Genomic DNA, 25,781 nt, shown 5'->3' with positions numbered 1-25,781 from the left:
AAGAGGGAGAAGAAGGCTTCCCGCCGAGCAGGGAGCCCAGTGTGGGGCTGGATCCCTGGACTCCAGGATCATGACCTGAGCTGAAGGCAGATGCTCAACTGGCCGAGCCACCCATGTGCCCCGCTGTCTTTAGTTTTTTTAAGATTTTATTTATTTATTTGAGAGAGAAGGAGACAGAGATAGAGAGAACACAAACAGAGGGAGGGGCAGAGGGACAGGGAGAAGCTGACTCCCTGCTGAGCAGAAAGCTGGACTACAGCTCGATCCCAGGACCTTGAGAGTAATAGCAGAGCCAAAGGCAGCAGCTTAACTGACTGAGCCACCCATGCACCCCAAGAACCTGTCTTTAAACAGAAACACACATGAAACAAGTGACAAGGATCATGAGCAAAGACCCCCAGAACCTGAACCCTGCCTTTCCCCCAGGAGCAATAGCTCACTATCTCTGACTCAGAGTCCTAGAAGCTGTAAACAGCAGCCGCGAATGCCAGGAGGCACTGTATGCGTGGTCTCTGCTGGATCTCCATTCATTCCTGACCACAACACCCCCGTTCTCTTTCCTGGAGCGATTCTCTCCCTTCAGGGAATCACAGACTTGGCTACCTCTCAGACATCACATTTATGCACCTGTGAATCTCCCTGCTGATTTTGCTAAAATGCAAATTGTGATGCAGGAAGTCAGCTGAGGCCAAGACCTTATATTTTAAGAAGCCCCAGGGTGACAGTTCTGTTGCTGCTGCTCAGAGTCCAGCAAACATTAAAAAAAAAAAAAAAAGCCTAAATCGTGCATTTCTGTTTAATCTAGAATACTTGGAGCAACCGATTCATCCAATAGGTTTGTGTAATTAAATAATACAAATCTTCACAGAAAACGTGTTTCTACTTAGGAGACTGGAGATGTCACCAGAACAGGAAAACTGTGCACTCCCTTGGCCAGGTGACAAGACTTTTAACAAGAAGAGCAGCAAACATCTCAACAACTACAAGCATGTCTGGAAGAAGAAAGAGGAGGAGGAGAAAGAGGAGGAGGAGGAGGAGGAGAAGAACCTATGGATTTAGCATAAATTCAACACGGGTTTTTATTGAGGACATTTTCCATGCAGGTGAGACACCTTCCCAAGTATACAAATATGAAGAACATATAGACTTTGCTCTCAAGGATCCTAAGAGTTAGAAGGAAAACTGTCCTAACTGGGGAAAACAGGCACCAGGGATGGGGAATAGAACTGTCAAAGTGCAGGGAAAGGTGGTGGGAATTCTCACTCCACAGACAGCTTCCACTTCTGAGTAAGGGAGGGCTCTCTGGAAGAAGTGACATCTGATGTCTGTCACCCATGGAGGTGCTGGGACTTCATTTTACACTGAGTTAAATTTGAGAGTTAAGTTCCAGAACCAAGTCAGAACAACAAACCCCACTGAATTACACTGAGCTTCTATTGACAACTGATCATTAAGCACAACTGAAAGTCAAACTTGCGCCCAGAGAGTTGTAAGGACTTCACCACTGAATTGGGTTTAGGTAAGTACTGGAGCCTGGGCTGCTGGGATCTCGTTCAGAACGGAGGTCAGTGCACGGATATCTCCAGTGTGTTTTCCTGGGAGCAACAGAGGAAGAGTCATTCTGCAGCAGGGGGAGGTGAGGACTGCAGGGGGGAAGGGCACTGGGAGCTGGAGGGCTGAGGACAGACTGAAAGGTGGGACACACATGGGAAAGAGCGGAAGGTGGCTCCAGAGACTTACCAGCACTTCCAGAGCCACAACGTCAGACCGGCCAGAAGCACCAGGGACACTATCACCACCAGGAAGACCAAGCCCATGGAATGGGGCTTCTCTGTGGGTTTGGTGCACAGAGGGTGTCACTTCCCATCTACCCTGGGTTGAACTGCACCCCCCTGGTCCTCCTTGCTCTGGTCACCCTCTGCCTCACCCACTCCCCTTCCCGTTTTCACTTCTCCCATCCCTCCTCAGAGATGGACCCTTCACCCAAATTGATGCATCCTCCCATATCTGTAGGACTGCACTCCCAGTTCTTCCTTTCTTGGATTGCCATTTTTTTTAGTCACTTTTTTCTAGCAACCCCAATTTTTCATCTGGTTCTCCTGCTCTGCTAGAGAACCACCCACCCTCTTTCCCAGCTGAGCCCCAGCTCTTTCTCACCCCAGTAGAGGATGATGTCCTGGCCTCCTAGACTACTGTGTCTCACCAAGCACGACAGGCCAACAGCCTCCCTGGCTTTCACATCCAAAGACACCTGAAGATACCACGTCCCATCAGCATGGGGCAGAACATCACCTCGCTGGGTGCCCTGTTGTTCCTGCTCACCACGCATCCACATCACCGACACAGGCTTTGGGTAGAAGCCAGAGACATGGCACACCAGCAGGAGATGGCCAGGACCCGGACTGGGGCCAGTGGACAGCCAGGCTTCTGGCCTCACTGCAGACACAGGACAGATAATCACAGACTGAGAGGGTAGATCTTCACATCACTTTATATAGACATCTTTCCACATCTAGAAACCTGTAACCATCATCCCCTCTCCCTCTTGACTCTTTCTTACCCTGAATTTGATGGAATGTTATAAACTATGAGTGCAGAGTAGAGAATTCATAGAGAAAGAGAGCAGGACTGACCTTGTCGCTGGAGATACGCCTTCCCTGCTTCAAGAAGACCCAACAGGAACCGGGGGCAGGAGTCACTGAGGAGTTTGTATACTATTTCATTGAAAACATGGTACTGATTGAATACTCTGCAGACCTGCTGAGCCCTACTTCCTCCCTTTGGAGAAGGCCACCATGACGTGTTCTGGAAACTCATGAGATCTGATCCTTGATAAGCAATCTGCATGAAGCCTACTGATGCTTCTCCAAAGTGGGAATCACAGCCTAACACCAGCTGAACCTGGAAGGGATCTGGGGAAGAGAGACTGAATTATAGTAGGGGAAGTGAAGGAGAGGAAATGAGATGAATGCAAGTCAAGGATGCTAGAAGTGGAAAGGTGACGTTGGGAACTGGAGCAATGGAGGAAAGTTTGACTTGAGGGGAGGCTCAGACTAAAGGGAAGTGGTGGTCGCAGGAGGTGGAGGCAATGGTGAATGACTAAGGAAGGAGCAAATGTTGGAGGAGAGACATGAAGGATGTGGAAAGAGAATAGGGGAGGACTCAGTGGAAGAGCTGGGGTAAAAACAATCTAGGGCAAAGGGAGTGCAGTGGGGTACAGGGAACACATAGACATCACTGCTCGGATTGAATGGAGAGAAAGCACAGTTCAAAGTCAGTCACAAGTGAGGGAGCAAGGGTGCTTGGCTGGAGGCCAGGGAAAAGGGTGGTCAGGGGAGACACTAGTGAGAGATGGAGAGCACGACCTGTGGTCAATGAGAGGAGTGGGAAGCTGAAGAAAACGTGAAGCTTTTCAAGAATCAGGGTCTGGCCTCTACCCCTGCCCAGATTCGTGTGATTCACTTTTCAGATAGAGAGAGGTGAAGTTCAAAAGCCAGTGTAGTTCATTTCCTAAAGAAAGAAGGAACTCAATGAGACACACACACTTGCCATGTGCAACCCAACCCAGAGGGAGATGAACTTACATTCAAGCTGCCATTGGCTGACGTGGTTATGAAATGTTGAAGGAGATCTAATGGAGTATGTGTAGAATAACTTTTCTACTTCCGTCAGCTCCTCATTGCTGAAGTTGCCTTTAGACCAAGGCTGCAGGTAAATGAAAGCACCGGTCTTATTGTCCCATCCGTGAGTCTGCAAATCATCCAGCCAAGCTGAGCCTTGATTTTGTGTCCAGGAGGGGTTGTAAAAGGATGCGGTCAGGATGATTCGGAAGGAGACTGGCTCCTGGAAATCTGTGGGAAAAGGACCGATAAACTCTGGAGTGGAGAGCATTGGGAAGGAGAGAGGTGCCAGGGAGGGGAACCAAAATCTGGAGGACAGAGAAACCGTAGTTATCTCAGGAGACATTTGCTTCCCCAGACCCTCAAGCTTCATACCCAGCCTTTAGAAGAGCACAGGTCCTCAGGGTCAGGAATTCTCAGGGAGGAGCCAGGCTGACAGTCTCCCTCCCCTATTATGTGCTGGGGAACTCACACCATGAGTGCACACACTCAGAGACACAAATGCTCACATACAGACACACACAGAGATGTACACATATACACACATGTATGTACATATACAAACACAGACATGCAGACACATACCAACACATGTACACACACAGAAATGCAAAGAGATGCAGAAGACTCCTATACACACATACATATACACATATTCAAATGCACATGAGCACATGTACACACATCAGAAACACACAGACTGGCAGAAACACACACAGACACACATAAACAGATGTACACATACACACAAACACATGGGTACCCACTGGGCAGGACCAGAGCTCTCACCATCTTCACTGTCACCATCTGGGAGGAGAACCACCAACAGCACAAGTTGTAGGAACAGCATTAGTATTTGCAGATGCTTTCTTTCTCTTACAGAGTCGGTCTTTGACCTCTTTTCTAACAACCTACCCCACACACAGCCCCTCTCTTCTGACTTCCTTCTCCGCACACAAGCCTTTCCTGAGTCTCTGCTAAAATGCAAATGTGCTCCTCACTCAATCCTGTACACCTACTCAGACTCTCAGTTCCCCTCCTGGTCTGACGCTCCTCTCTGGCTTCCATCTTCTCCCTGTCACCAGCTTCCATTCTGCTCCCTGTCCCCCATTCAGATACTACATAATGAGTCCTGTGTGGCATGGAAACTGATCCTAGCTCTCTTACATTTTCTTCCCATTCAGACAGTAACCCATGAAAACACACAGTTCCCCAGCCCTAGACTCTGCTGTCACTCTGTCCCTCCTGTCCATGTGACATCACCCATGCATTTCCTTCCCCTTCTCATTCCCACCCCAGCTCATTCACATCTCTGACTTCTCACTGCTTATGTTAAAAAACAAAAGCAAATTCGGAGATACAATTGGTTTCATTAAGCGATTCAAGAATAAGCCAGCATCCCATCTGGCAGGTAGAGGGGAGCTCTGAAGAGTGGTGCTAATGGAAAGATTTCATAGCAAGAAAGTTGGCAAAGAAGAGAAAGAGTGTTTCAGGGAAGGTCACCCTCCCTTAATTAGGAGAGGAGGAGGTATTATAATGAAGACGACCTCCCCTCCTTGTGGGTGGAGAGGGCCCGTGGGACAGATCACCTCCCTGGTGCTGACCAGAGAATTCCTAACTGACAGGTAAACATTTTAGGGGGAAGTTAGAGATTAAGTAAGGTTTTGGGACTTGGCATGGCCCAAGGTGCCATTTTGGGGCCCAACATTTTCTTTTTAACTGTTGTTTTATTGCTTCTCTGGATCCCCTCGTGATTGAATGCGTAACAGTATTAGCAACCACCAATCCACCATTATCTTTAGGGGAAACCAGCAGCCATCACAGAAACCATGTGATACTGAAACATCTGAGGAAAACCCCCTCAGTCTGACTTGAATTAATATATATTCGCTCACCAGTCACTTAGCCCCTGCCTGGATCCAAGCATCGTGCTACACTCATGAAAATACAGTGTTCACGGTGCAGTCACTTTATTCAGGGAGACTTTAGAAAAGAAAAATACATAAACCAAGAACTATAAATTTTGGTGTCCTGATTTTTTTCTTTGTTTGGTTTATTTATTTTAAGGATAGTTAATATACAATGTTATATTACTTTCAGGTGTATAGGGTAGAGATTCAGAAATCCCATACATTACTCATTGCTCATCAATTTAAGTGTTTTCCCAATCTCCTTCACCTATTTCTTCATCTGCCAACCCACCTACCATCTGGGAACCAGTAGTGTGTTCTCCATAGATAAGAGGTTGTTTTTTCCCTTGTCACTTTTTTCTCTGTTACTTTTGTTCATTTCTTAAATTCCACATATGAAGGAATCATTTGGTATTTGTCTTTCTCTGACCTCTTATTTCACTTACCATCATACTCTCTGGCTCCATCCATGTTGTTGTGATTGCAAGCTTTCTGTCATTTTTATGGCTGAGTTTTATTCCATTGAATATACACACCAGATCTTTATTCATCTATGTACAGACACTTGGGATGTTTCTATACACTGACCAATGTAAATAATGCTGCAGTAAACATTGGAGTGCATGTTTCTTTTCATTTTAGTGTTTTCACATTATTTGGGTAATATCCAGTAGTAGAATTACTGGATCATATGATGATCATATGATGATTCTGTTTTTAACTTTTTGAGGAACCTCCATACTGCTTTCCACCATGGTTGTACCAGTTTCCATTTCCACCAACAGTGTACAAGATTTCCCTTTACTCCATTTACTCTACACTTCTTTCTTGTGAGTTTTTGAATTTAGTCAGTGTGACACGTGTGAGGTGATATCTCATTGTGGTTTTGATTTGCATTTCCCTGATGATGAGAGATGTTGAACATTTTTTTTCCTGTTGGCCATCTGGATGTCTTCTTGAAAGAAATGTCTACTCATGTCTTCTACCCATTTTTTTAAATTGGATTATTTGTGTTTTTTGTTGCTGTTGAATTGTCCAAATTGTTTATATGTTTTGGATACTAACCCTTTATTGAATATGTAATTAGGAAGTATCTTCTCACATTCAGTGATTGTCCTTCAGTTTTGTTGATTCTTTCCTTTGCTGTACAGAGCATTTTATTTGATGTACTCCCAACAGTTTAGTTTTGTTTTTTTGTTTCCCTTGCCTCTGGAGGCATATCTGGAAAAATGTTGCTGTGGCTGATGTCAGAGACTTTACTGCCCGTGCTCTCTCTTTCCCTTTCTCTCTCTCTCTCTCTCTCTCTCTCTCTCTTTTTCTCTCTCTTTGCAAATTATATTATTTTTTATTTTTATTTTTTACTATTTTTATTATGTTCAGTTAGTCAGCATTTAGTACATCATTAGTTTTTGATCTAGTGTTCAACAATTCATTAGTTGTATATAAGACCCAGTGCTCAACGCAACACATGCCCACCTTAATACCTATCACCTGGTTACCCCACCCATGTACCCCCTTCCCCACTGTAACACAGATTGTTTCTGCAGTCCAGAGCTTCTCATGGTTTGTCTCCCTCTCTGACTTCTTCCAGTTCAGTTTTCCCTCCCTTCCCCTGTGGTCCCTTCATGCTATTCCCTATGTCCCACATATAAGTGAAACCATATGATAATTGTCTTTCTCTACTTGACTTAATTCACTCACCATAATCTCCTCCAGTTCCATCCATGTTGATGCATTTGGTGGGAATTCATCCTTTCTGATGGCTGAATAATATTACATTGTGTATATATGGACCACATCTTCTTTATCCATTAATCTGTTGAAAAGCATCTCAGCTCCTTCCACAATTTAGCTACTGTGGACATCACTGCTATGAACATTGGGGAGTATGTTCTCCTTCTTTTCACTACATCTATTATCTTTGGGGGTAAATATCTAATAGTGCAATTCTTGGGTCTTAGTGTAGCTCTATTTTTAACATCTTGAGGAAATTCCGTACTGTTTTCCAGACTGGTTATACCAGTTTGCATTCCCACCAACAGTGTAAGAGGGTTCTCCTTTCTCCACACCCTTGCCAACACTTGTTGTTTCCTGTCTTATTCATTTTTGCCATTCTACCTGGTGTAAGGTGATATTTCACTGTGGTTTTGATTTGTATTTCCTTGATGGCTGATGATGATGAACATTTATTCATGTGTCTGTTAGCTATTCATATGTCTTCTTTGGAGAAGTGTCTGTTCATGTCTTCTGCCCATTTACTGACTGGATTATTTGTTTTTGAGCATTGAGTATTGAGTATTGATCTTTATAGATCTTGGATACCAGCCCTTTAACTGAAATGTGAAAATGTCTATGCTTCCCAGAGCAATTTACACTTTCAGTGCAATACCTATCAAAATACCATTGACATTTTTCACAGAGCTGAAATAAACAATCCCAAAATTTTTATGAAACCAGAAAATACCTCAAATCTTCAGAGGAATATTCAAAAAGAAAACCAAAATGGGGGATATCACAATGACTGACTTCAAGCTACATTACAAAGCTGTAGTCATCAAGATAGTATGGTACTGGCTCAAAAACAGACACATAGATCGATTGAACAGAATAAAGGCTCAAGAAATGGCTTCAAGAAATGGAAAAAAGCTCAAGAAACTCTCTAGTCAACTAATCTTGGACAAAGCAGGAGAGATTATCCAATGGAAAAAAGATAGTCTCTTCAGTCAATGGTGCTGGGGAAACTGAACAACAACATGCAGAAGAATGAAGCTAGACCATTCTCTTACACCACACACAAAGATAAACTCAAAATGGATGAAAGACTTCAATGTGAAACAGGAGTCCATCAAAATCCTAGAGGAGAACATAGGAAGTAACCTCTTCAACATTGGCTATAGAAACTTCTTTCAAGACACTTTTCTAAAGGCAATGGAAACAAAAGTAAAAATGAACTTTGGGGACTTTATCAAGGTAAAAAACTTTGCACAGCAAAGGAAACAGTCAACAAAACTAAGAGGCAATCCACAGAATTGGATAAGATATTTGCCTGTGCTCTCTTCTATGATTTTTATGATTTCAGGTCTCACATTAAGCTCCTTAATCCACTTTGAATTTATTTTTGTGTATAGTGTGAGAAAGTCACCTAGTTTCTTTCTTTTGTATGTGCTGTCCAGTTTTCCCAACACTGTTTGTTGAAGAGAATCTCTATTGCCATTGTATATTCTTGCCTCATTTGTCAAAGTTTAATTAACCATAAAGTTGTGGGTTTATTTCTGGGTTTCTATACTGTTCCATTGACCTATGTGTCTACGTTTGTGACAGGTCCATACTGTTATAATTACTACAGCTTTGTAGTACAACTTGAAATCTGGAATTGTGATACATCCAGCTTTGTTTTTCTTTTTCAAGATTATTTTGCCATTCAGAGTACTTTTTGGTTCCATACAAATTTTAAGATTGTTTGCTCTAGTTGTGTGAAAAATACAATTGGTATTTTGATAGACATTGCATTAAATCTGTAGTTGCTTTTGGTAGTATGGACATGTTAACAATATTTGTTCTTCCAATCCATGAGCAAGGAATATCTTTCCATTTCTTTGTACCACCTTCAATTTTTCTCATCAATATTTTATAGATTTCAGAGTATAAATCTTTTGCATCCTTGGTCAGGTGTATTACTAGATATTGAATGATTTTTGGTGCAATTGAAATTAGGTGGCTTTCTTAATTTATCTTTATGCTGTAACACTATTAGTGTATAGATATGTCAGAATGTGTACTCTGCTATTTTAGGATGAAATGGTCTGAAATATCATTTATCCATATGGTTTAATATGTCATTCAAGGTCACTGTTTCCTTGGTGGTTTTCTGATTGGATGATCTGTCCATTGATGTAAGTGGGGTATTAAAGTCCCCTACTATTATTGCATTACTTTTCATTACCTCCTTCATCTTTGTTACTAGTTGCTTTATATATCTGAGTGCTCCCATTTAGGGTGCATAAGTATTTACAATTGTTATATCTTCTTGTTGGATTTTTCCCCTTATTATTATATAGTGTCCTTCATGCCTCTTGTTACAGTCTTTCTGTTAACATTTATCTTGTCTGACACAAGCATTACTATCTTGGCTTTCATTTCACATCCATTTGCTTGATAAATGCTTCTCCACTACTTCAGTTTTAATCTCATGTACTTTTAGGTCTGAAATGAGTCTTTTGTAGGCAGCATAGAAATGGGTCTTGATTTCTTTTTTCCATCCCATTACCCTGTCCTTTGATTAATCATATAATCATTTATATTCAATGGGGTTATTGATAGGTATGCACTTATTGCCAGTTTGTTACTTGGGTTTTTTTAGCCTTTTTAAAAAATTTATTTACAGTGTTCCAGAATTCATTGTTAATGCACCACACCCAGTGTTCCATGTAATATGTGTCCTCTATAGTACCCACCACCAGGCTCACCCAACCTCCCATTCCCTTCCCCTCCAAAACCCTCAGTTTTTTTCTCAGAGTCCACAGTCTCTCATGGTTCATCTCCGCCTCCAATTTCCCTCAACTCCCTTCTCTCCAGCTCCCCATGTCCTCCATGTTATTCCTCATGCTCCACAAATAAGTGAAACCATATGATAATTTACTCTCTCTGCTTGACTTATTTCACTCAGCATAATCTCTTCCAGTTCTGTCCATGTTGATAACAAAAGTTGGGTACTCATCCTTTCTGATGGAGGCATAATACTCCATAGTGTATATGGACCACATCTTCCTTATCCATTCATCCGTTGAAGGGCATCTTGGTTCTTTCCACAGTTTGGCGACTGTGGCCATTGCTACTATGAACATTGGGGTACAGATGGCCCTTCTTTTCACTACATCTGTATCTCTGGGGTAAACACCCAGTAGTGTAATTGCAGGGTCATAGGGTAGCTCTATTTTTAATTTCTTAAGGAATCTCCACACTGTTTTCCAAGGTGGCTGCACCAACTTGCATTCCCACCCACGGTGTAAGAGGGTTCCCCTTTCTCCACATCCTCTCCAACACACGTTGTTTCCTGTCTTGTTGATTTTGGCCATTCTAACAGGTGTAAGGTGGTATCTCAGTGTGGTTTTGATTTGAATATCCTTGATGGTTAATGATAATGAACATTTTTCATGTGTCTGTTAGCCTTTTTTATGTCTCCATTGGAGAAGTGTTTGTTCATGTCTTCTGCCCATTTTTTGACATGATTATCTGTTTTGTTTGTGTTGAGTTTGAGGAGTTCTTTATAGATCCTGGATATCAGCCCTTTGTCTGTACTGTCACTTGCAAATATCTTACTTGTTTTTTGGTTCTATTTGTAGTTCTGTTCCTTTCTCCTCTTGCTCTTTTCTCCAATGGACATTTGGCTTTCTTTAGCAAAGGACTTGGATATTCTCTTCACATTTTGCATATCTGTTACAAATTTTTGATTTCTGGTTATCATTCAATTTGTACAGAACAGCTTTTGTATATAGCAGTCAACATTAAGTTAAGGTCACTTAAGTATGAACACGTCCTTTATTCCTCTCCCACCCCCCACCTACATTTTCAGTATATTAACTCACAATTTACATCCTATTATTTTGTGAGTCCCTTGACTGATGTTTACAGATGTCTATTTTTATTGCTTTTGTACTTCCTTTCCTTTCCATCTTTCTTTTCATTCAGAGCCTCCCTTAACATTTCTTGTAGTGTTGTGTTAGTGGTCATGAATTCCTTTAAAATTTGCCTACCTGGGAAACTCGTTATCTCTCTTTCTATTCTGAATGATAGCCTTGCTGGATACAGTATTCTTGGCTGCTGATTTTTTCTTTCAATACTTTGGATATATCATGACATTTTCTTCTGGCCTGCAAAGTTTCTGCTGAAAACCAGTTCAAAACTCTATGGGTTTCCCTTGGATGTAATTGCTCTCTTTTTTCTTGCTGGTCTTACAATTCTCCTTTATCACTACTTTTTTTTTTTTTTTGCCATTTTAATTAATATGTATTATGGTGTGGACCTCCCTGAGTTGATTTGTTGGGGCCTCTCTGGGCCTCCTGCTTCTTGATTTCTGTTTCCTTCACCAGATTTGGGGAGTTTCCAGCCATTATTTCTTCAAATAATTTTTGGTTCTTTTCCTTTTTCTTCTTCTGTGATGTATAATGCAAATAATAAAGTTACTGCTTCCCTAAGTCTATTCATTTTGTAGTTTTTCTTTCTCTCTCTCTTCTGGTTCAGTTTGACCACTATTTATTACCCTGCCTTCCAGGTCACTGATCTGCTTTTCTGCTTCCTCTATCCTACTATTCATTCCTTCAGTGCATTTTTAATTTCATATTTTGATTTCATTATTGATTGGTTATTTTTTATGGTTTCTATCTCTTTGTTGAGGGTCTCACTGAGGTCTTCTACTCCTTTCTTAAGTCTAGTGAGTATCTTTATGACCATTCCTTTAAATTCTCTATCTGGCATATTACTATTCTTTTTTTCATTTAGTACTCTTGCTGTGATTTTTGTCCTGTTCTATTTCACTTGAGACATATTCCTCTGTCTCCTCATTTTGCCTAAGTCTCTGTGTCTATTTCTGTATGTTAGGAATGTTAGGTATGTCTCCTGTTCTTGAGAGAAGTGGCTTTACGAAGAAGAGCTTCTGAGGCCTCAGTCACCATGTTCTGTGTAGCTACCTTTCTTTCTCCCCAGCACAAGACTCATGTTGGAGTTGTATGGCTCATTCAGGACTGCATATGCATTGCCAAGATTGTGGCACTGCTTTGCTTATAGTCTTATCAAGATCATATTGAAGAAGAGACATCTCACAAAGAAAACTAGTACTGGATGCACAGTCTTAGTAAGAATTGCACAGGTATGTTTTTGGAGGGGTCTGTAGTCAGTGAGATGCAGGCAGGCTGGTTTGAAGGGGTTGAATCCACCCCCACCAGAGGGCACTGGGGCAGGATGCATTTTGTTGACAAGGTTTACATAGGACTGCTGCAGGAGGGTACCTGGAGCATTAACCTGACTGGAGGGAGTGTGCCTGCAGGGGAACGTGGGTTTGTGGTGTGCTGATAGCAAGTGAGTTAGTTGGCTCTGTTAGGGCCAATTTAATGTTAAAACCTGTTTAACTATTAGGGCCAGCTACGCCAGAGCAACTCCATATTGCCTAGGTAGCCATATTGTTGTTTACATCCACAGACTTCATTCCGGGAATAAACACCCCAGTAGTTCCTGGTATGGTTCTGGGTATCGATTCCGTGAGTAAACGCCTTAACAATAGAAGCCACGTACCTTGGGTCTGCAGTTATGCCCTATAAAACCAGCCTGTGAGATCAGGAGGGGGTCGCTTTCTTCGGAGATGGCCCTGGCTGGTCAATCTGACTTCTAATGCTTGGCATAGAATAAAGCTTCACATAACTTGCACTTTGTCTCAATCTCATTCCCCTGGCCAGTCTAACTTCTAATGCTTGGCATAGAATAAGGCTTTGCATAACTTTCACTTTGTCTCAGTTCCGTTCCTTTGATAATGGATCCCAACAGGCTCAACACAGGTTTTCACAATTGTCTGTGTGCTCACACTCAGAGGAGGAGGGAAATGTCACCTGCCTGCTTCTTTATTCCTGAAGGGGTCTCCAACAATCTCTGTCCCTCTGGGGCATGCGCTGACATTAGCAAATGACTCTCCCATAAACCCAGGCCTATTTCAAACCACAGCATCTATGCTGTTACTCTCTTGGCTCTTGGTTTTGTGCTCTTTAAGAGCAGGAGGTTTCAACTTTCTTTTGACTCCCTAGCTATCCCAGATCTGAGCCTGCTGATTTTTTTATGTTCCATATATTAAACCCCATGAATTATAAGAATCCCAGAAATTAAGCCCCTCTGGTTTTCAAAAGCAAATAGTGTTGGAATTCATCTTCCCCATGTGGGCTCCCTAGTGTCAGTCTTCTTCTATGCTTCACCCGTTCCCATGGCATCCCTTCTTCCTGTGGCCATTGTGCAGGTTCCCTTAGCTCCCTACTGGGTCTCTCCCAATCCTACTCTCTTCAGTGCAGCTTCTTCTCTACATTTACCTGTAGACAGTTTGTTCTGCCAGTCTTTAGGTCATTTTCAGGGTTATTTGCACTGTTATGTAGTTGGGAAAAGGTGATCTTAGAAATTTCCTGCAGCACAATTTTCCCCAGAACTCTGTGAATTGAGTTTCATTACAATACACAGTGTCTGCCCAACAATATGACTGCATGAAATGAATTTTCTAAAGTAGTGTTCCTTAACAGATCTTTGCTCACTCAGAATAATGACTTCATTGGTTGCATTTGGGTATTAGGTACATACCCTTCTTATAATGGATCCCCAGCATCTAACAGAGAGTTCAATAAGTAGGAAGTGCCCATAGATAATTATTTTTTAATTTTTTAGTTAAATTTATTTATTTATTTATTTATTTATTTATTTATTTCCAAGATAGGAGCATACGCAATAGGGGTGAGTGGAGGTGCAGAGGGAGAAGTTTGAAAGAGAGAATCATGAGCCAGCTCCTTGCTTGTTACAGGGCCTGATATGGGACTCTATCTCATGACCCTGAAATCATGACCTGAGCCAAAATCAGAAGTCAGGTGCCCAACTGACTGAGCCACCCTGATGCCCCAAATTCTTGAATGATTGAATAATTTGCTTTGGGCATCCAATTAGTCTTAAAATTATGGAGTTTCAACAAAAAGTTCTTAAGGTTGAGAAAGCACTCATTGTAACCCTATTTGAGGAAATAAGAATTTTATATTCTTTCCTTCAGGAGAAAAGCATATGCTAATATTTATGAAGTTCACAGCAGAGTCTGCTGTGAATCTTCTATCACTTTAATTAGATACCATGAGAATTTGTAGCAAGTGAAGTTAATAGAGTGTTCTGAAATCATGTGCCTACATTCCCTTCTTACTGTTCCTGCATGAATATTCCATGCTTTTCTAAAAATGAGCTGGCTCTGCTAGACATGCTGACCTTCTACTTCTATGGTGTTCATAACTGTTAAATGCTCTTCAGTATTTGTACTTTATCTCATCTGAATATATGTGTTCATGCTATTTGTCTTGTTAATTTCTTTTTCTTTTAAGATTTTATTTATTTTATAGACAGAGATCACAAGTAGGCAGAGAGGCAGGCAGAGAGAGAAGAAGGGAAGCAGGCTCCCTACTCAGCAGAGAGCCTGATATGGGGCTCGATCCCAGGATCCTGGGATCATGACCTGAGCTGAAGGCAGAGGCTTAACCCACTGAGCCACACAGGTGCCCCTGTCTTGTTAATTCTTGGTAAATCGGTAAGCAGAAATAATCTCAGTCTAAAGAAAGGAAGGAATTTATATATATATATATATGTATGTATATATATATATATATGTATGTATATATATACGTACATATATATATATGTATGTATATATATACATACATATATATATATATATAAAGTAAAGATTAGAACACAGAAAGCTAAAAAAAAAAAACTCACTCCTGTGCTTAAGAATGTGAAAAACTGGATAATCAAATCACTTGTCTTTAATCTATCAGAAAGCTGAAGTACCCAGGCAGCTCATTAACCAAAAATCTAGGGAAAGACAAACTCTCCCAGAAAACAGGATATGTGTGCAAGCCACTTTTAGACAATGAGCTTGAGTGACAAAAACCTGAGTAAGGTAGAAGGGCCCACAGTCAACCCTTACCCCCTGGCTGAATACAAGCAAGCCAGTTAGGTGACCTACCTACAACACCCATAATCCCTAGCTGACCAATGGATTACTACACCCGGATACATATACCAAAAATGGAAAATTCCATATGATCCCAGACATGTTCACCTTCCTCCTTAACTACAGTTACCCACCATTTCCTCCTCCCAGACAGTCTCTCCTTTGCTGTCTTGCCCACAGCTCCCTGACAGGGTATTCAGTAAACTTCTATTTTCTTTGCCCAGCCTTTGGTGGATTCTATCATTGCTCTCACCATTGGCATTGACCTGATCAGGTTGCCCCACATTTGGTGGCTCTAATGTGGAGACTTTGCAGGGCCAGGGTCACCCCAGATACCCATGGAATTTCTTAGAACTTTCCCTCAGTGGACCAACTCTAGTACTCCTTTGGGAACTGATAACCTATAGCTAAGGTTACCCCTCCCTGAGGTTTTATAGCTCCAGGAAATAGACAGACACCTCTTGCCAAAAAGGTGAGAGATTTTCACTCATGCCATTCAGAGGGACTCTTCCCTTCCTCTTCTTTCTCTTTTTGGCCCTTCAGTGTCTAGCACTACTTAAATAACTGAGGATCTCTAGCCACTGCAGGTTTCCAGTGTGGTCTGAAGGTCTGAGAACAACACATCAGACTGTCCGTGCCTGTGAGGGTGAAGGACCCCTTTCTCTCTGCTTTCCCACTCTGTCCCCCTGAGGCCTCCATTCCCAATGTGTGGCACACTTCCCAACAGTGGGTCATTCAGGGCAAATCTGCACACATTACAGACTGAGGGAAGTGCACAAATACACACATATTGGGACCCTTTCCTGGTGTTGGCTATCAGTCACCTTACTTCTTCCATGTCCCACCTCTTTATTTCTTTGTTCCCACGGGCCCTATCACAACCTTGATCTACAAGAAAAATACATTCCTATGTGTCTGAGTAGTGAGTTCCCCCCCTCAATTTCCAATCCTATTTGGTCAAATGAGGTCTGGCCCTCCCTGTTGCAGGGGACATCCCACCAAGAATAGCCATTATTTGCCATGACACTCTTCTTGTAGGGCCTCCACAGTAGAGTCAGTCACTCCATCTTTAGTCAGGTCCTTTTTGAAGTTAGTAGGATTACCTGACTGAAAAAATATCCAGGAGTCAGAGCTCCATTCCCTTTGGCATACTTGCCCTTTGAGAAATGGCAGCTGGTCTTTTCAACTATGGCACAAACTCCCTCTATTCCTGCAGACTCACCCTTAGGCTGTATTCTTAAAAATTTAGTGTCCTTGGGTGGCTCAGTCAGTTGAGGGTCTGATGCTTGATTTCAGTTCAGGTCACGTTCTCAGGGTGGTGGCATCCAGCCCCAAGGTGGACTCCCTGCTCAGTGCAGATTCTGCTTGTTTCTCTCCCTCCCCTGGCTTGTGCTCTCTCCCACTCTCTCATTCTCAAATAAATGAATAAATAAATAAAACCTTTAAACAAAACTGAAACAAATTTGACCCCCAAGGACTGCAGAGGCAACATCTTATATACATATTTTTTTTTTTCTGTAGTGTTTCCTGGGCTCAGAACAAACTCCCGGATGAAGAGGAAAGAGTCCTCCATAGAACTTGTTTTTATAATACTATTTTCAAGCTTGACACTTTTGCCAGAACTCCTTCAAATATGTGGAGGTCTCATATGTGCAATCTGTCATGGCATTATCCCAAAACCCTGGCCTCCGCAAAAACTGCAGAATGTGTCTTCCTGTTTCATGGCCCATCTAACCTTGTAGACATTCTAGAACACCTCTTTCATTCCATACCATTATCTTACCCCTCCCTCTGAAGACTCAGAGGATCCCCTGGATCCTACTAATGCCTTAGGTGTCCCTGCCACTGCAGCCACTATGTTACCACTCTACCAAGGACAATTCTCCTGGTCCCATACCCAGTCTGCCACTAACTACAAGCTTAAGGAACTGACTTCTGTTTCTCCACAAAATATAGTAACCCTCTGTGAGGTAGCAAACAAGGATGCCAGGACCATAAGTGTCCATGTTCGCTCTTCAATGTCTGATTTGTCTCAGATAGAAAACTTGGCCCTTTAGCCAAGATCTTTCCCATTTCACTAAGGACTTTAAAAGCCTAATTATTATTTTTGGATCTCACCTGGCAGGACATTCATAAGTCTTTACCATGTGCTGTACCCATGAGGAAAAAACCCATATCTGGTCTTGTCTCAGAGCTGGGCTGGTGACACACAGACCCATAATCATGACTGCTCTGGTGGAGGTATGGGTGGTCCCAAATGCCAAACCTAGATGGAATTATCAGGTAGGAGACTCTGGTAGAATTATTCAGGATTACATGATACTGTGTCTAATCAGGGTAAGCAAAAAGCAGTCATGAAAACTCTGAATTATGCACAACTTAAATAACCCAAGGCCCAAATGAAAATCCCATCTAATTTCATTTTTGCTTAGCAGAGGCCATGAGAATATACACCAACCTACATCCTGAGGGCCAAGAGGTCATGGCAATATAAGCAATTGCATTGTATTACCCAGCCCAATTAGGGACCTCAGACCCATGTTCCAACACTTCTGGATATGGCCTTCAAGGTCTTCAATAACCAAGAGTAGCCCTGAGTACTTAAAGGGAACAGAGAGACAAGGCAGACCTAATATATGACCACAGCTATTGCTAGCTTCCTGCCCTTCTCTGGGTCCATCCAAGGGCAATAGCCATTAAAGGTACAAGCCTCCCATGTCCCAGGAGCACATCAAGCTTGTATCTCTTATTGTCAGCCAGGGCATCTGGCCCAGGAGTGTCAAAGGCATCCTCCATCAGGACCTGCGCTGAGCAAACAATCAGGGCACTGGAAATGGGACTGTCCTCCTTCCCACATGCAGGAGGGTCCCCCCAGGCCCAAAAACCCAAGCCCAGGCCATCCCAGGTCATCAACAGCCTCACACCAATGCCACTCCAGACAACCCTCAGATGCCCTTAACTCTGTAACTTGATTATGATTGACTTGATCAGCCCAACAGAGCAGGGGTGAATGGTCTCCTCTCCTTTGACTGAAGGGGCCCAGAGGCTGTGTAGGCTCCCATCTTCTCCATCACTGTGGTAGAGACTTGGGTAACCCTAGATGTTGCAGGAGAAAAACTGAATTCCTAATACATACCAGCGTCTTCTTTCCCACCCTTATAAAATACTCAGGAGTCACATTTCAGTCCTAGACTCTCCTCACCAACATAGCCAGACACCCATTTAATTTGTTCTTTGGGTAACAATACCTTTATCCAATCCTTTCCTGTTTTACCCAATTGCCCCATTCCATTTCTGGGAAGGAACATAATGACAAATGTGCAAACTAATCTTTGTCTTTCTGAGATTGACTGCCACCTGCTGACATTTTTGTCCTCTCAGCCCTCTGTCCCTTCAAACATTGAGGTCCCTATTTTTGAATAGGTGCCCCTCAGGTGTGGGACACCTTCATTCCAGGGCATTCCCTATCAACAACTACTGTAAAGATCTTCATTTCTTCCCCAGAAAATGCCAGTACCCTTGTGGAGCTCAGACAGGGACTACAGCCACTCATACAAATATTCTTAATGACAGGACTTTTGCATCCCTGCAATTTGCTTTTAAATACTCCCATCTCAGCAATAAAAATCCAAAGGGTCATATAGAATGATATCTAAGAGCTACCATTATTTCTTATTATTTCTATTTTCCTAACCATTATAGCCTCCTAGGATGGATCTCCTCAGACACAGTGCTGGATCTAAAAGATACCTTTTACTGGATCCCAGTGCACTGGATTCCCAGCTCCTCTCACCTTTGAATGGCAGGGCCCTCCACTAGGTTACTCAACAGCTAACTTGGACTCTCCTCCCTCAGGGCTTTAGGAACTGTCCAGATTCATTTGGACAGGACCTAACCAAGGACTTCTCTACACCTTCTCTACACCTCAGCTCCCCAGATACAGTGTCTTACTTCAATATGCTGATGATTTACTTATCTGCAGCCCTGATAACAGCACCTCTGACACAAATACCATCCTGGTGCTTCAGAGCTTCCCTTCTGGACTATAAGATCTCCCCTTGAAAGGCTCAAATTTCCTCTCAGAATGTTCAAATCCTAGGATTATTATTAACTCTGGGGACTAAGAGCCTCTCTGACAACCACACGGGTCTCAATTGAACATGAATACTCCCTCTACAAAATAGAAGCTTATTTCCTTTTTGGTATCATAGGGTTTTGTCCAATATGGATACCCTAATTTGGATTAATAACAAGGCTTTTTATGAGGCCCTGAAGAGACCTGAGGAGGAGTCTCTGGAGTGAGACCCTAAAATGACAAAAACTTTTGGAGCCCTCTATCGGGTACTTACAGGGGCACCAGCAGTGGACCTGCCAGACCTCTAGAAACACTTCTCCTTACATGTGCATGAGAGAAGTGGAGTGGCCTCCGGAGTCTTGATCCAAATGCTGGGGCCTTCCCAACACTTGTTCACACACCTATCTAAGAATCTAGCTCCTGTGGCACAGGGATGGCCTCCCTCCTCTGAGTACTGGGGTTACAGCCCTACTGGTAGAAGAGGCCTCTAAGTTAACCTTGGGACCAGCCATAACTGTTTATATACCTTAATGGTTTTTGGACACCCTGAATTCTAGGACATTTCATTGGATTTCCTAAGGTAGAATTAAAAATGCCCAACCCTTTTATTAGAAACACCAGAATACTGTCTGCCCCTGGACTTGTGCCCTCCTCCACAGAAGCACTGCAGTGCCCACTGGACTCCACATCAGGTGCAGACCTCTAAAGCTCCAGTTGTTGAGCCCCACTGGTTGCAAAAACTCACAAATTAGCCCTTCCCAATTTCCCAATCCTTGACTTTGGAGTAGAGTTTTCCTTGTGTCATCCCTTCCACACTCCTTTCTTCCCCACCCCTCCTGTCTGTGACAAGGGCTCCTTTCCCCCCTCAACATCCATGATCCATTTCTCCCCAAGTCAGATAATCGGGTCTCTGTACCTCCTACCTTCCATGATGTGACCTCTTCAGTGCCTCTAGCTGTGTCAGTCTTCAGATCTACCAGTCCTCAGGTAGATTTCTTGGGTATCCAGAATGATCTCATATTTATCTAGCTGTGTTTAAGGAGCCAGGTGAACTTGGGTTCCTCCTACTCCACCATGTTTACTCCTCCCTCCTGAAACTCTTGTTTCTTTTTCTGTTCTTTTCTTCAACTTTCTTGTGGTGAGAACACTTCAGATGTATCCTCCTGGCAAATTTCATGTGTACAATTTCTCTACCTCCTTCCATGCAGGTTTCATCTTCAGGCTTGCTTCTCTGGTGCTAAAATATGAATTTCACTTGTCTCAGGATTTATGGTCCTGGTATTATCATCCAGGACAGGGAGAGCATCTCATTCCCTTGCCTTCAACCACAAGGATCAGGCAACAGGCCCACTCCAACAGGTCTCTGCAGCTAAATAACTGGAATGGTCACAGGTAAAACTGTTTCTCCTCGGGGGCTCAGAAACATCAGAAAAGATCCAGAGGATTGGGAATTCCTTTGGCTAGGTGCCAAGATTTTTAATAAGAAGAGCATCAGACCTCTCAACTACTACAAACTTGTCAGGAAGCAAAAGAAAAACCTATAAATGTGGCATGAACTCAACACAGATTTTTACTGAGCACATATTTCATGCAGGTGAGACTCATTGTCAAGGATATACATATTAATAAGACACTGACTTTGATCTTACAAATCCTGACAATTAGAGGGGAAGAGGGACCTAACTGGAGGTAAGGAGGTGTGGGGAATGAGGCAAAGATTTACAAAAGTTCAGGAAAAGTGGTGAACATTCTCAACAGTACACTGCTTCTGCCTCTGAATCAGGGAGGGTTATCAGGAGGAAGTGATATCTGACGCCTGATGACCCCAGCATGTACTGGGACTTGACTTCTCAGATATAAATATTGAGATGTAAGTTCAGAATAACAAATTCCACTAAATTACACTGAGATTATATTGACAAATGATCATTAAGCACAACTGAAAGATAAAGTTGCACACAGAGAGTTGCAAGCACATCACCGCTGAGCTGGGTTTAGTGAAGTACTGGAGCCTTGGCTGCTGGGATCTCACTCCAAAGGGAAGCCAGTGCATTGATGTCTCCAGTGTGTTTTCCTGGGAGCAACAGAAGAAGAGTCATTATGCAACAGGTGGAGGTGAAAACTGCAGGGAATAAGGCCAGCAGAAGCAGGAGGGCTGAGGACAGACTGAAAGGTGGGGAGACGTGTAGGAAAGAGCAGGAAGGTGGCTCCAGACACTTACCAGTGCTTCCAGAGCCACAATGCCAGACCTGCCAGAAGCACCAGGGGCACTATCACCACAAGGAAGACCAATCCCATGGAGTGGGGCTGCTCTGTGGGTTTGGCACACAAAGGGTGTCATTTCCCATCCAGCCTGGGTTGAGCAGCACTTCCCTGGTCTTGTGCTCCTGTCACCTTCTGCCTCACCAACCCCCATTCCTCTTCTCTCTTCTATTTCTCCTCAGAGATGGACCCTTCACCCAACTCTCTGCATCCTCCCAGATCTGCAGGACCTTTATCCTCAGCTCTTCCACTTATTGGATTACTTTTTGGTCCATTGTGGTCTGGAATCCCTAGAATTCCCTATTTTTCATCAGGTTCTCCAACTCTGTTAGAGAATACCAGCCCCCTTTCCCAGGTGGACCCCAGCTCTTTCTCACCCCAGTAGAGGATGATGTCCTGGCCTCCCAGACAGCTGTGTCTCACCCGGCACAACAAGCCAGCTGCTTCCTTGGCTTTCACATCCAAGGACATCTGAAGATACCATGTCCCATCAGCATGGGGCAGAACATCACCTCGCTGAGTCCCCTGTTTCTCCTGCTCACCCCGCATCCACATCATCCATACAGGCTTTGGGTAGAACCCAGAGACGTGGCACACCAGCAGGAGATGGCCAGGACTGGGACTGGGGCCAGTGGACAGCCAGGCCTCTGGTCTCACTGCAGACACAGGACAGATAATCACAGACTGAGAGGGTAGATCTTCACATCACTTTAGATAGACATATCTTTCTACCTCTAGACCCATCAACATCATCCCTTCTGCCTCTTGGCTTGTTCTCACCCTGATTTTGAGGGAATGGTACACATTTATAAGGGAAGAGTAGAGAATTCATGGAGGGAGGGACCAGGACTGACCTTGTCGCTGGAGATATGTCTTCCCTGCATCAAGAAGACCCAAAAGGAACCGGGGGCAGGAGTCACTGAGGAGTTTGTGTACTATTTCATTGAAAACATGGTACTGATTGAATACTCTGCAGACCTGCTGAGCCCTACTTCCTCCCTTTGGAGATGGCCACCATGACATGTTCTGGAAACTCATGAGATCTGATCCTTGATAAGCAATCCGCATGAAGCCTATTGATGCTTCTCCAAGGTGGGAATCACAGCCTAACACCAGCTGAACCTGGAAGGGATCTGGGGAAGAGAGATTGTGAGTTACAGTATAGGGGGAGTGAAAAAGGAAATGAGATGAATGGAAGCCAAGGATGGGGTAAACAGAGGAAGAAGCTCAGGGGATTGGAAGGATTGGAGCCAAGACTGGTTTGAGGGGACACTCACACAAAGGGGAAGTGGTGGTCAATGCAGACAGAGGAAGAGGTGAATGATTGAGGAAGGAACAAATGTTGGAGGAGAGATATGAATGGTGTGGGCAGAGAATAGGGAAGGGTTCAGTGGGAGAGGTGGAGTAAAAGAAATCTAGGGTGAAGGGAGTGTAGTGGGGTACAGGGAAAACAGACAGTGTTTGAGCATGGGTTTGAAGGGGGAGAAAATTAAAGTTCAAGGACTCATTCACAGAGTGAGGAAGAAGAAGGTGCCTTGTAGAAGAGTAGGGACAGGGGTGGCCACAGGATATTACTCAGGAGTAGGAGAGCAGTCTGCAGTTAATGAGAGGAAGAGCCAGTAGCAAGAGACATGAAGACTTTCAAGAATCACGGTCTGTCTTCTACCTCCTGCCTACATGTGTGTTATTCATATATATGATGGAGAGACATGAGACTCAGAAGCCACTGGAAGCTCCTTTCTAGAAGCAGAAGGAATTCAAGGAGATGCACACATACCTGACACATCCATCCCACCCCTAAGTGAACTGAACTCACATTCAAGCTGCCATTGACTGACGTGGTTATGATATGTTGAAGGAGATCTAATGGAGTATGTGTAGAATAATTTTTCTACTTCTGTCAGCTCCTTCTTGCTAAAGTTGCCCTTGGACCAAGGCTGCAGGAAAGTGAAAACACCAGTCTTGCTGTCCCAGGCATGAGTCTGTATCTCATCCAGCCAAGCTGATCCTTGATTCCGGGTCCAGGAATGGTTGTAAAAGGATGTGGTCAGGATAATTCGGAAAGAGATAGGATCCCGGAAGTCTGTGGAAAAAGAAAAGGTTGACTTTGGAAGAGGAAGGCATTGGGAAGAAGAGAGAATGGAGAAGGTGCCAGGGAGGGGAACCTAAATCTGGACAACAGGGAGGCCATAGTTGTCTCAGGAGACATGTGCTGCCCCAGTGCCCTAAGCTTCATACCCATCCTTCAGAAGAGCACATGGCTCTGGAGTCAGGGATTCTCAGGAAGGAGCCAGGTTGACACTCTCTCTCCCCAGATATAAGCTGGGGAAACTACATCATGAATGCACACACAGAGAGGCACAAATACACACATATATACACTAAATCATACACAGAGATGTACATAGGTGCACACACATAAACACATATATAAACAGAGACATACAGACACACATGCACACACACAGACATACACAAACATCAATACACACACACATACTCATTCATAGTTACACACACATACACATATTCAAATGCATATAAGTACATGTACACACATCACACACACAAAGACTGGCAGACACACACAGATGCACACATGTGCACCCACTGGGTAGGGCCAGAGTTCTCACCATCTTCACTGTCACCATCTGGGAGGAGAACCAGCAGCAGCACAAGTTGCAGGAACAGCATTGTACTTGCAGATGTTCTTTCTTTTACTAAGTCAGTCTTTGACCTCTTTTCTTACAAATCGATCCCCCACACAGCCCTCTCTTCTGACTTCCTTCTCCACACACAAGCCTTCCCTGAGTCTCTGCAACAATGCAAATGTGCTCCTCCCTCAATCCTGGACACCTACTCAGACTCTCAGTTCCCCTCCTGGTCTGAGGCTCCTCTCTGGCTTCCAGCTTCTCCCTGTCACCAGCTTCCACCCTGCTGCCCATCCCCTTATTCAGTTGCTACAGAACAAGTCCTGTGTGGCATAGAAAAGTGACCCCACCTCTCGTGCCTTTTCTTCTCATCCAGACAATAATGCCTGATAACACATGGCTCCCAGCACCCAGCCCTGGACCCTGCTGTCACTCTTTCTCTCAGGCCCATGTGACACCTCCCATGTATTTCCCTCCCTATCTCACCCCCACCCCAGCTCATTCACATCTCTAACTTATCACTCCTTGTGTTAAAAAACAAAAACAGGTAAATTTGAAGATCTAATTGGTTTCATTCAGTGATTCAAGAATCAGGCAGCATCAGGCAGGTAGAGGGAAGCTCTGAAGAGTGATGCAAATGGGTAAACTTTATAGAAAGGAAGTTGGCAAAAGAAGAGACATGGGTGTTTCAGGGAAGGTCACGTTCCCTTAACTGGGAGAGCAGGGGGTATTATCATGCAGATGACCGCCAGTCCTTGGGAGATGGAGAGGGCCCATGTGACAGAATACCTCCCTGGTGCCCACTAGAGATTACTCACTGACAGGTGAACATTTCTGAGGGAGGTGAGAAATGTAGTTAGGTTATGGATTAAGCAAGTTTTGGGAATTTGACATGGCCTCAAGTTCCATTTTGGTCCAATGGGATTCTTTCTATCAGTCGCTCTATTTGCTTGTCCAGATTCCCCCTTGACTGCTTGTGTAACAGTTTCAGCAACCAGCAGTCTGCCATGGTTCATAGGGAGGAACCAGTAGCCATCACAGACACCACAGGACACTGAAACATCTGAAGAAAACCCTCTCTTTCTGACTTGCATTAACGTATATCCACTCACCAAACAGTCAGTCAGCACCTGCCTGGATCCAAGCACTGTGCTACACTCATGAAAATAGTGTTCAGTGCAATCACTTTACACAAGGAGATTTTAGTCTACCTGGGAAGGGAAACATATAAACCAAGAGCTATACAATTTAGTGTGCTGAGTTACTGAGTTACTTTTTCTTTGGTTGGTTTATTTTAAGTTCCAGTACAGTTAACATACAATATTATATTAGTTTCACGGAGTAGTATAAGGATTCAACAATGTTATGACTCAGTGCTCATCAATATAGGTGTAATCCTAATCCCCTTCACCTATTTCTCCCACCACCCATCCATCTCCCCCCCGGGGAACCAGTAGTGTGTTCTCTATAGATAAGAGACTGTTTTTTTCCTTTGGCACTTTTTCTTTGTTCATTTTGTTTGTTTCT

General features: G+C 43.5%; 1 protein-coding gene across 4 annotated transcripts; it reads right to left on the bottom strand.

Moving 5' to 3' along the window:
• Positions 1-1,064: 1,064 nt before the first annotated feature.
• On the bottom strand, positions 1,065-24,312 carry LOC116859944 (T-cell surface glycoprotein CD1a-like). Of its 4 annotated transcripts, none has more exons than XM_032845679.1 (6): positions 24,237-24,312; positions 3,585-3,851; positions 2,634-2,912; positions 2,158-2,436; positions 1,741-1,831; positions 1,065-1,595 (listed from the first exon to the last, which is right to left on the bottom strand). In XM_032845679.1, the coding sequence occupies exons 1-6, from the start codon at positions 24,295-24,297 to the stop codon at positions 1,499-1,501; spliced, it is 1,074 nt and encodes a 357-aa protein (XP_032701570.1). In that variant the 5' UTR covers positions 24,298-24,312; the 3' UTR covers positions 1,065-1,498. The 4 variants fall into 4 exon arrangements, with proteins under 4 accessions (XP_032701570.1, XP_032701569.1, XP_032701572.1 ...); XM_032845678.1 differs by lacking the exon at positions 24,237-24,312 and adding an exon at positions 4,410-4,838; XM_032845681.1 differs by lacking the exons at positions 1,065-1,595; positions 1,741-1,831; positions 2,158-2,436; positions 2,634-2,912; positions 3,585-3,851 and adding exons at positions 21,370-21,415; positions 21,563-21,653; positions 21,981-22,259; positions 22,458-22,736; positions 23,420-23,686 and having other exon boundaries at positions 24,215-24,312.
• Between the last annotated feature and the right edge of the window lie 1,469 nt (positions 24,313-25,781).

Source organism: Lontra canadensis, unplaced genomic scaffold (assembly GCF_010015895.1).
Source record: "Lontra canadensis isolate GAN:19392208 unplaced genomic scaffold, GSC_riverotter_1.0 scaffold168, whole genome shotgun sequence".
NCBI classification, from domain to species: Eukaryota; Metazoa; Chordata; class Mammalia; order Carnivora; family Mustelidae; genus Lontra; species Lontra canadensis.
This window is presented reverse-complemented; position numbering and strand designations above follow the sequence as displayed.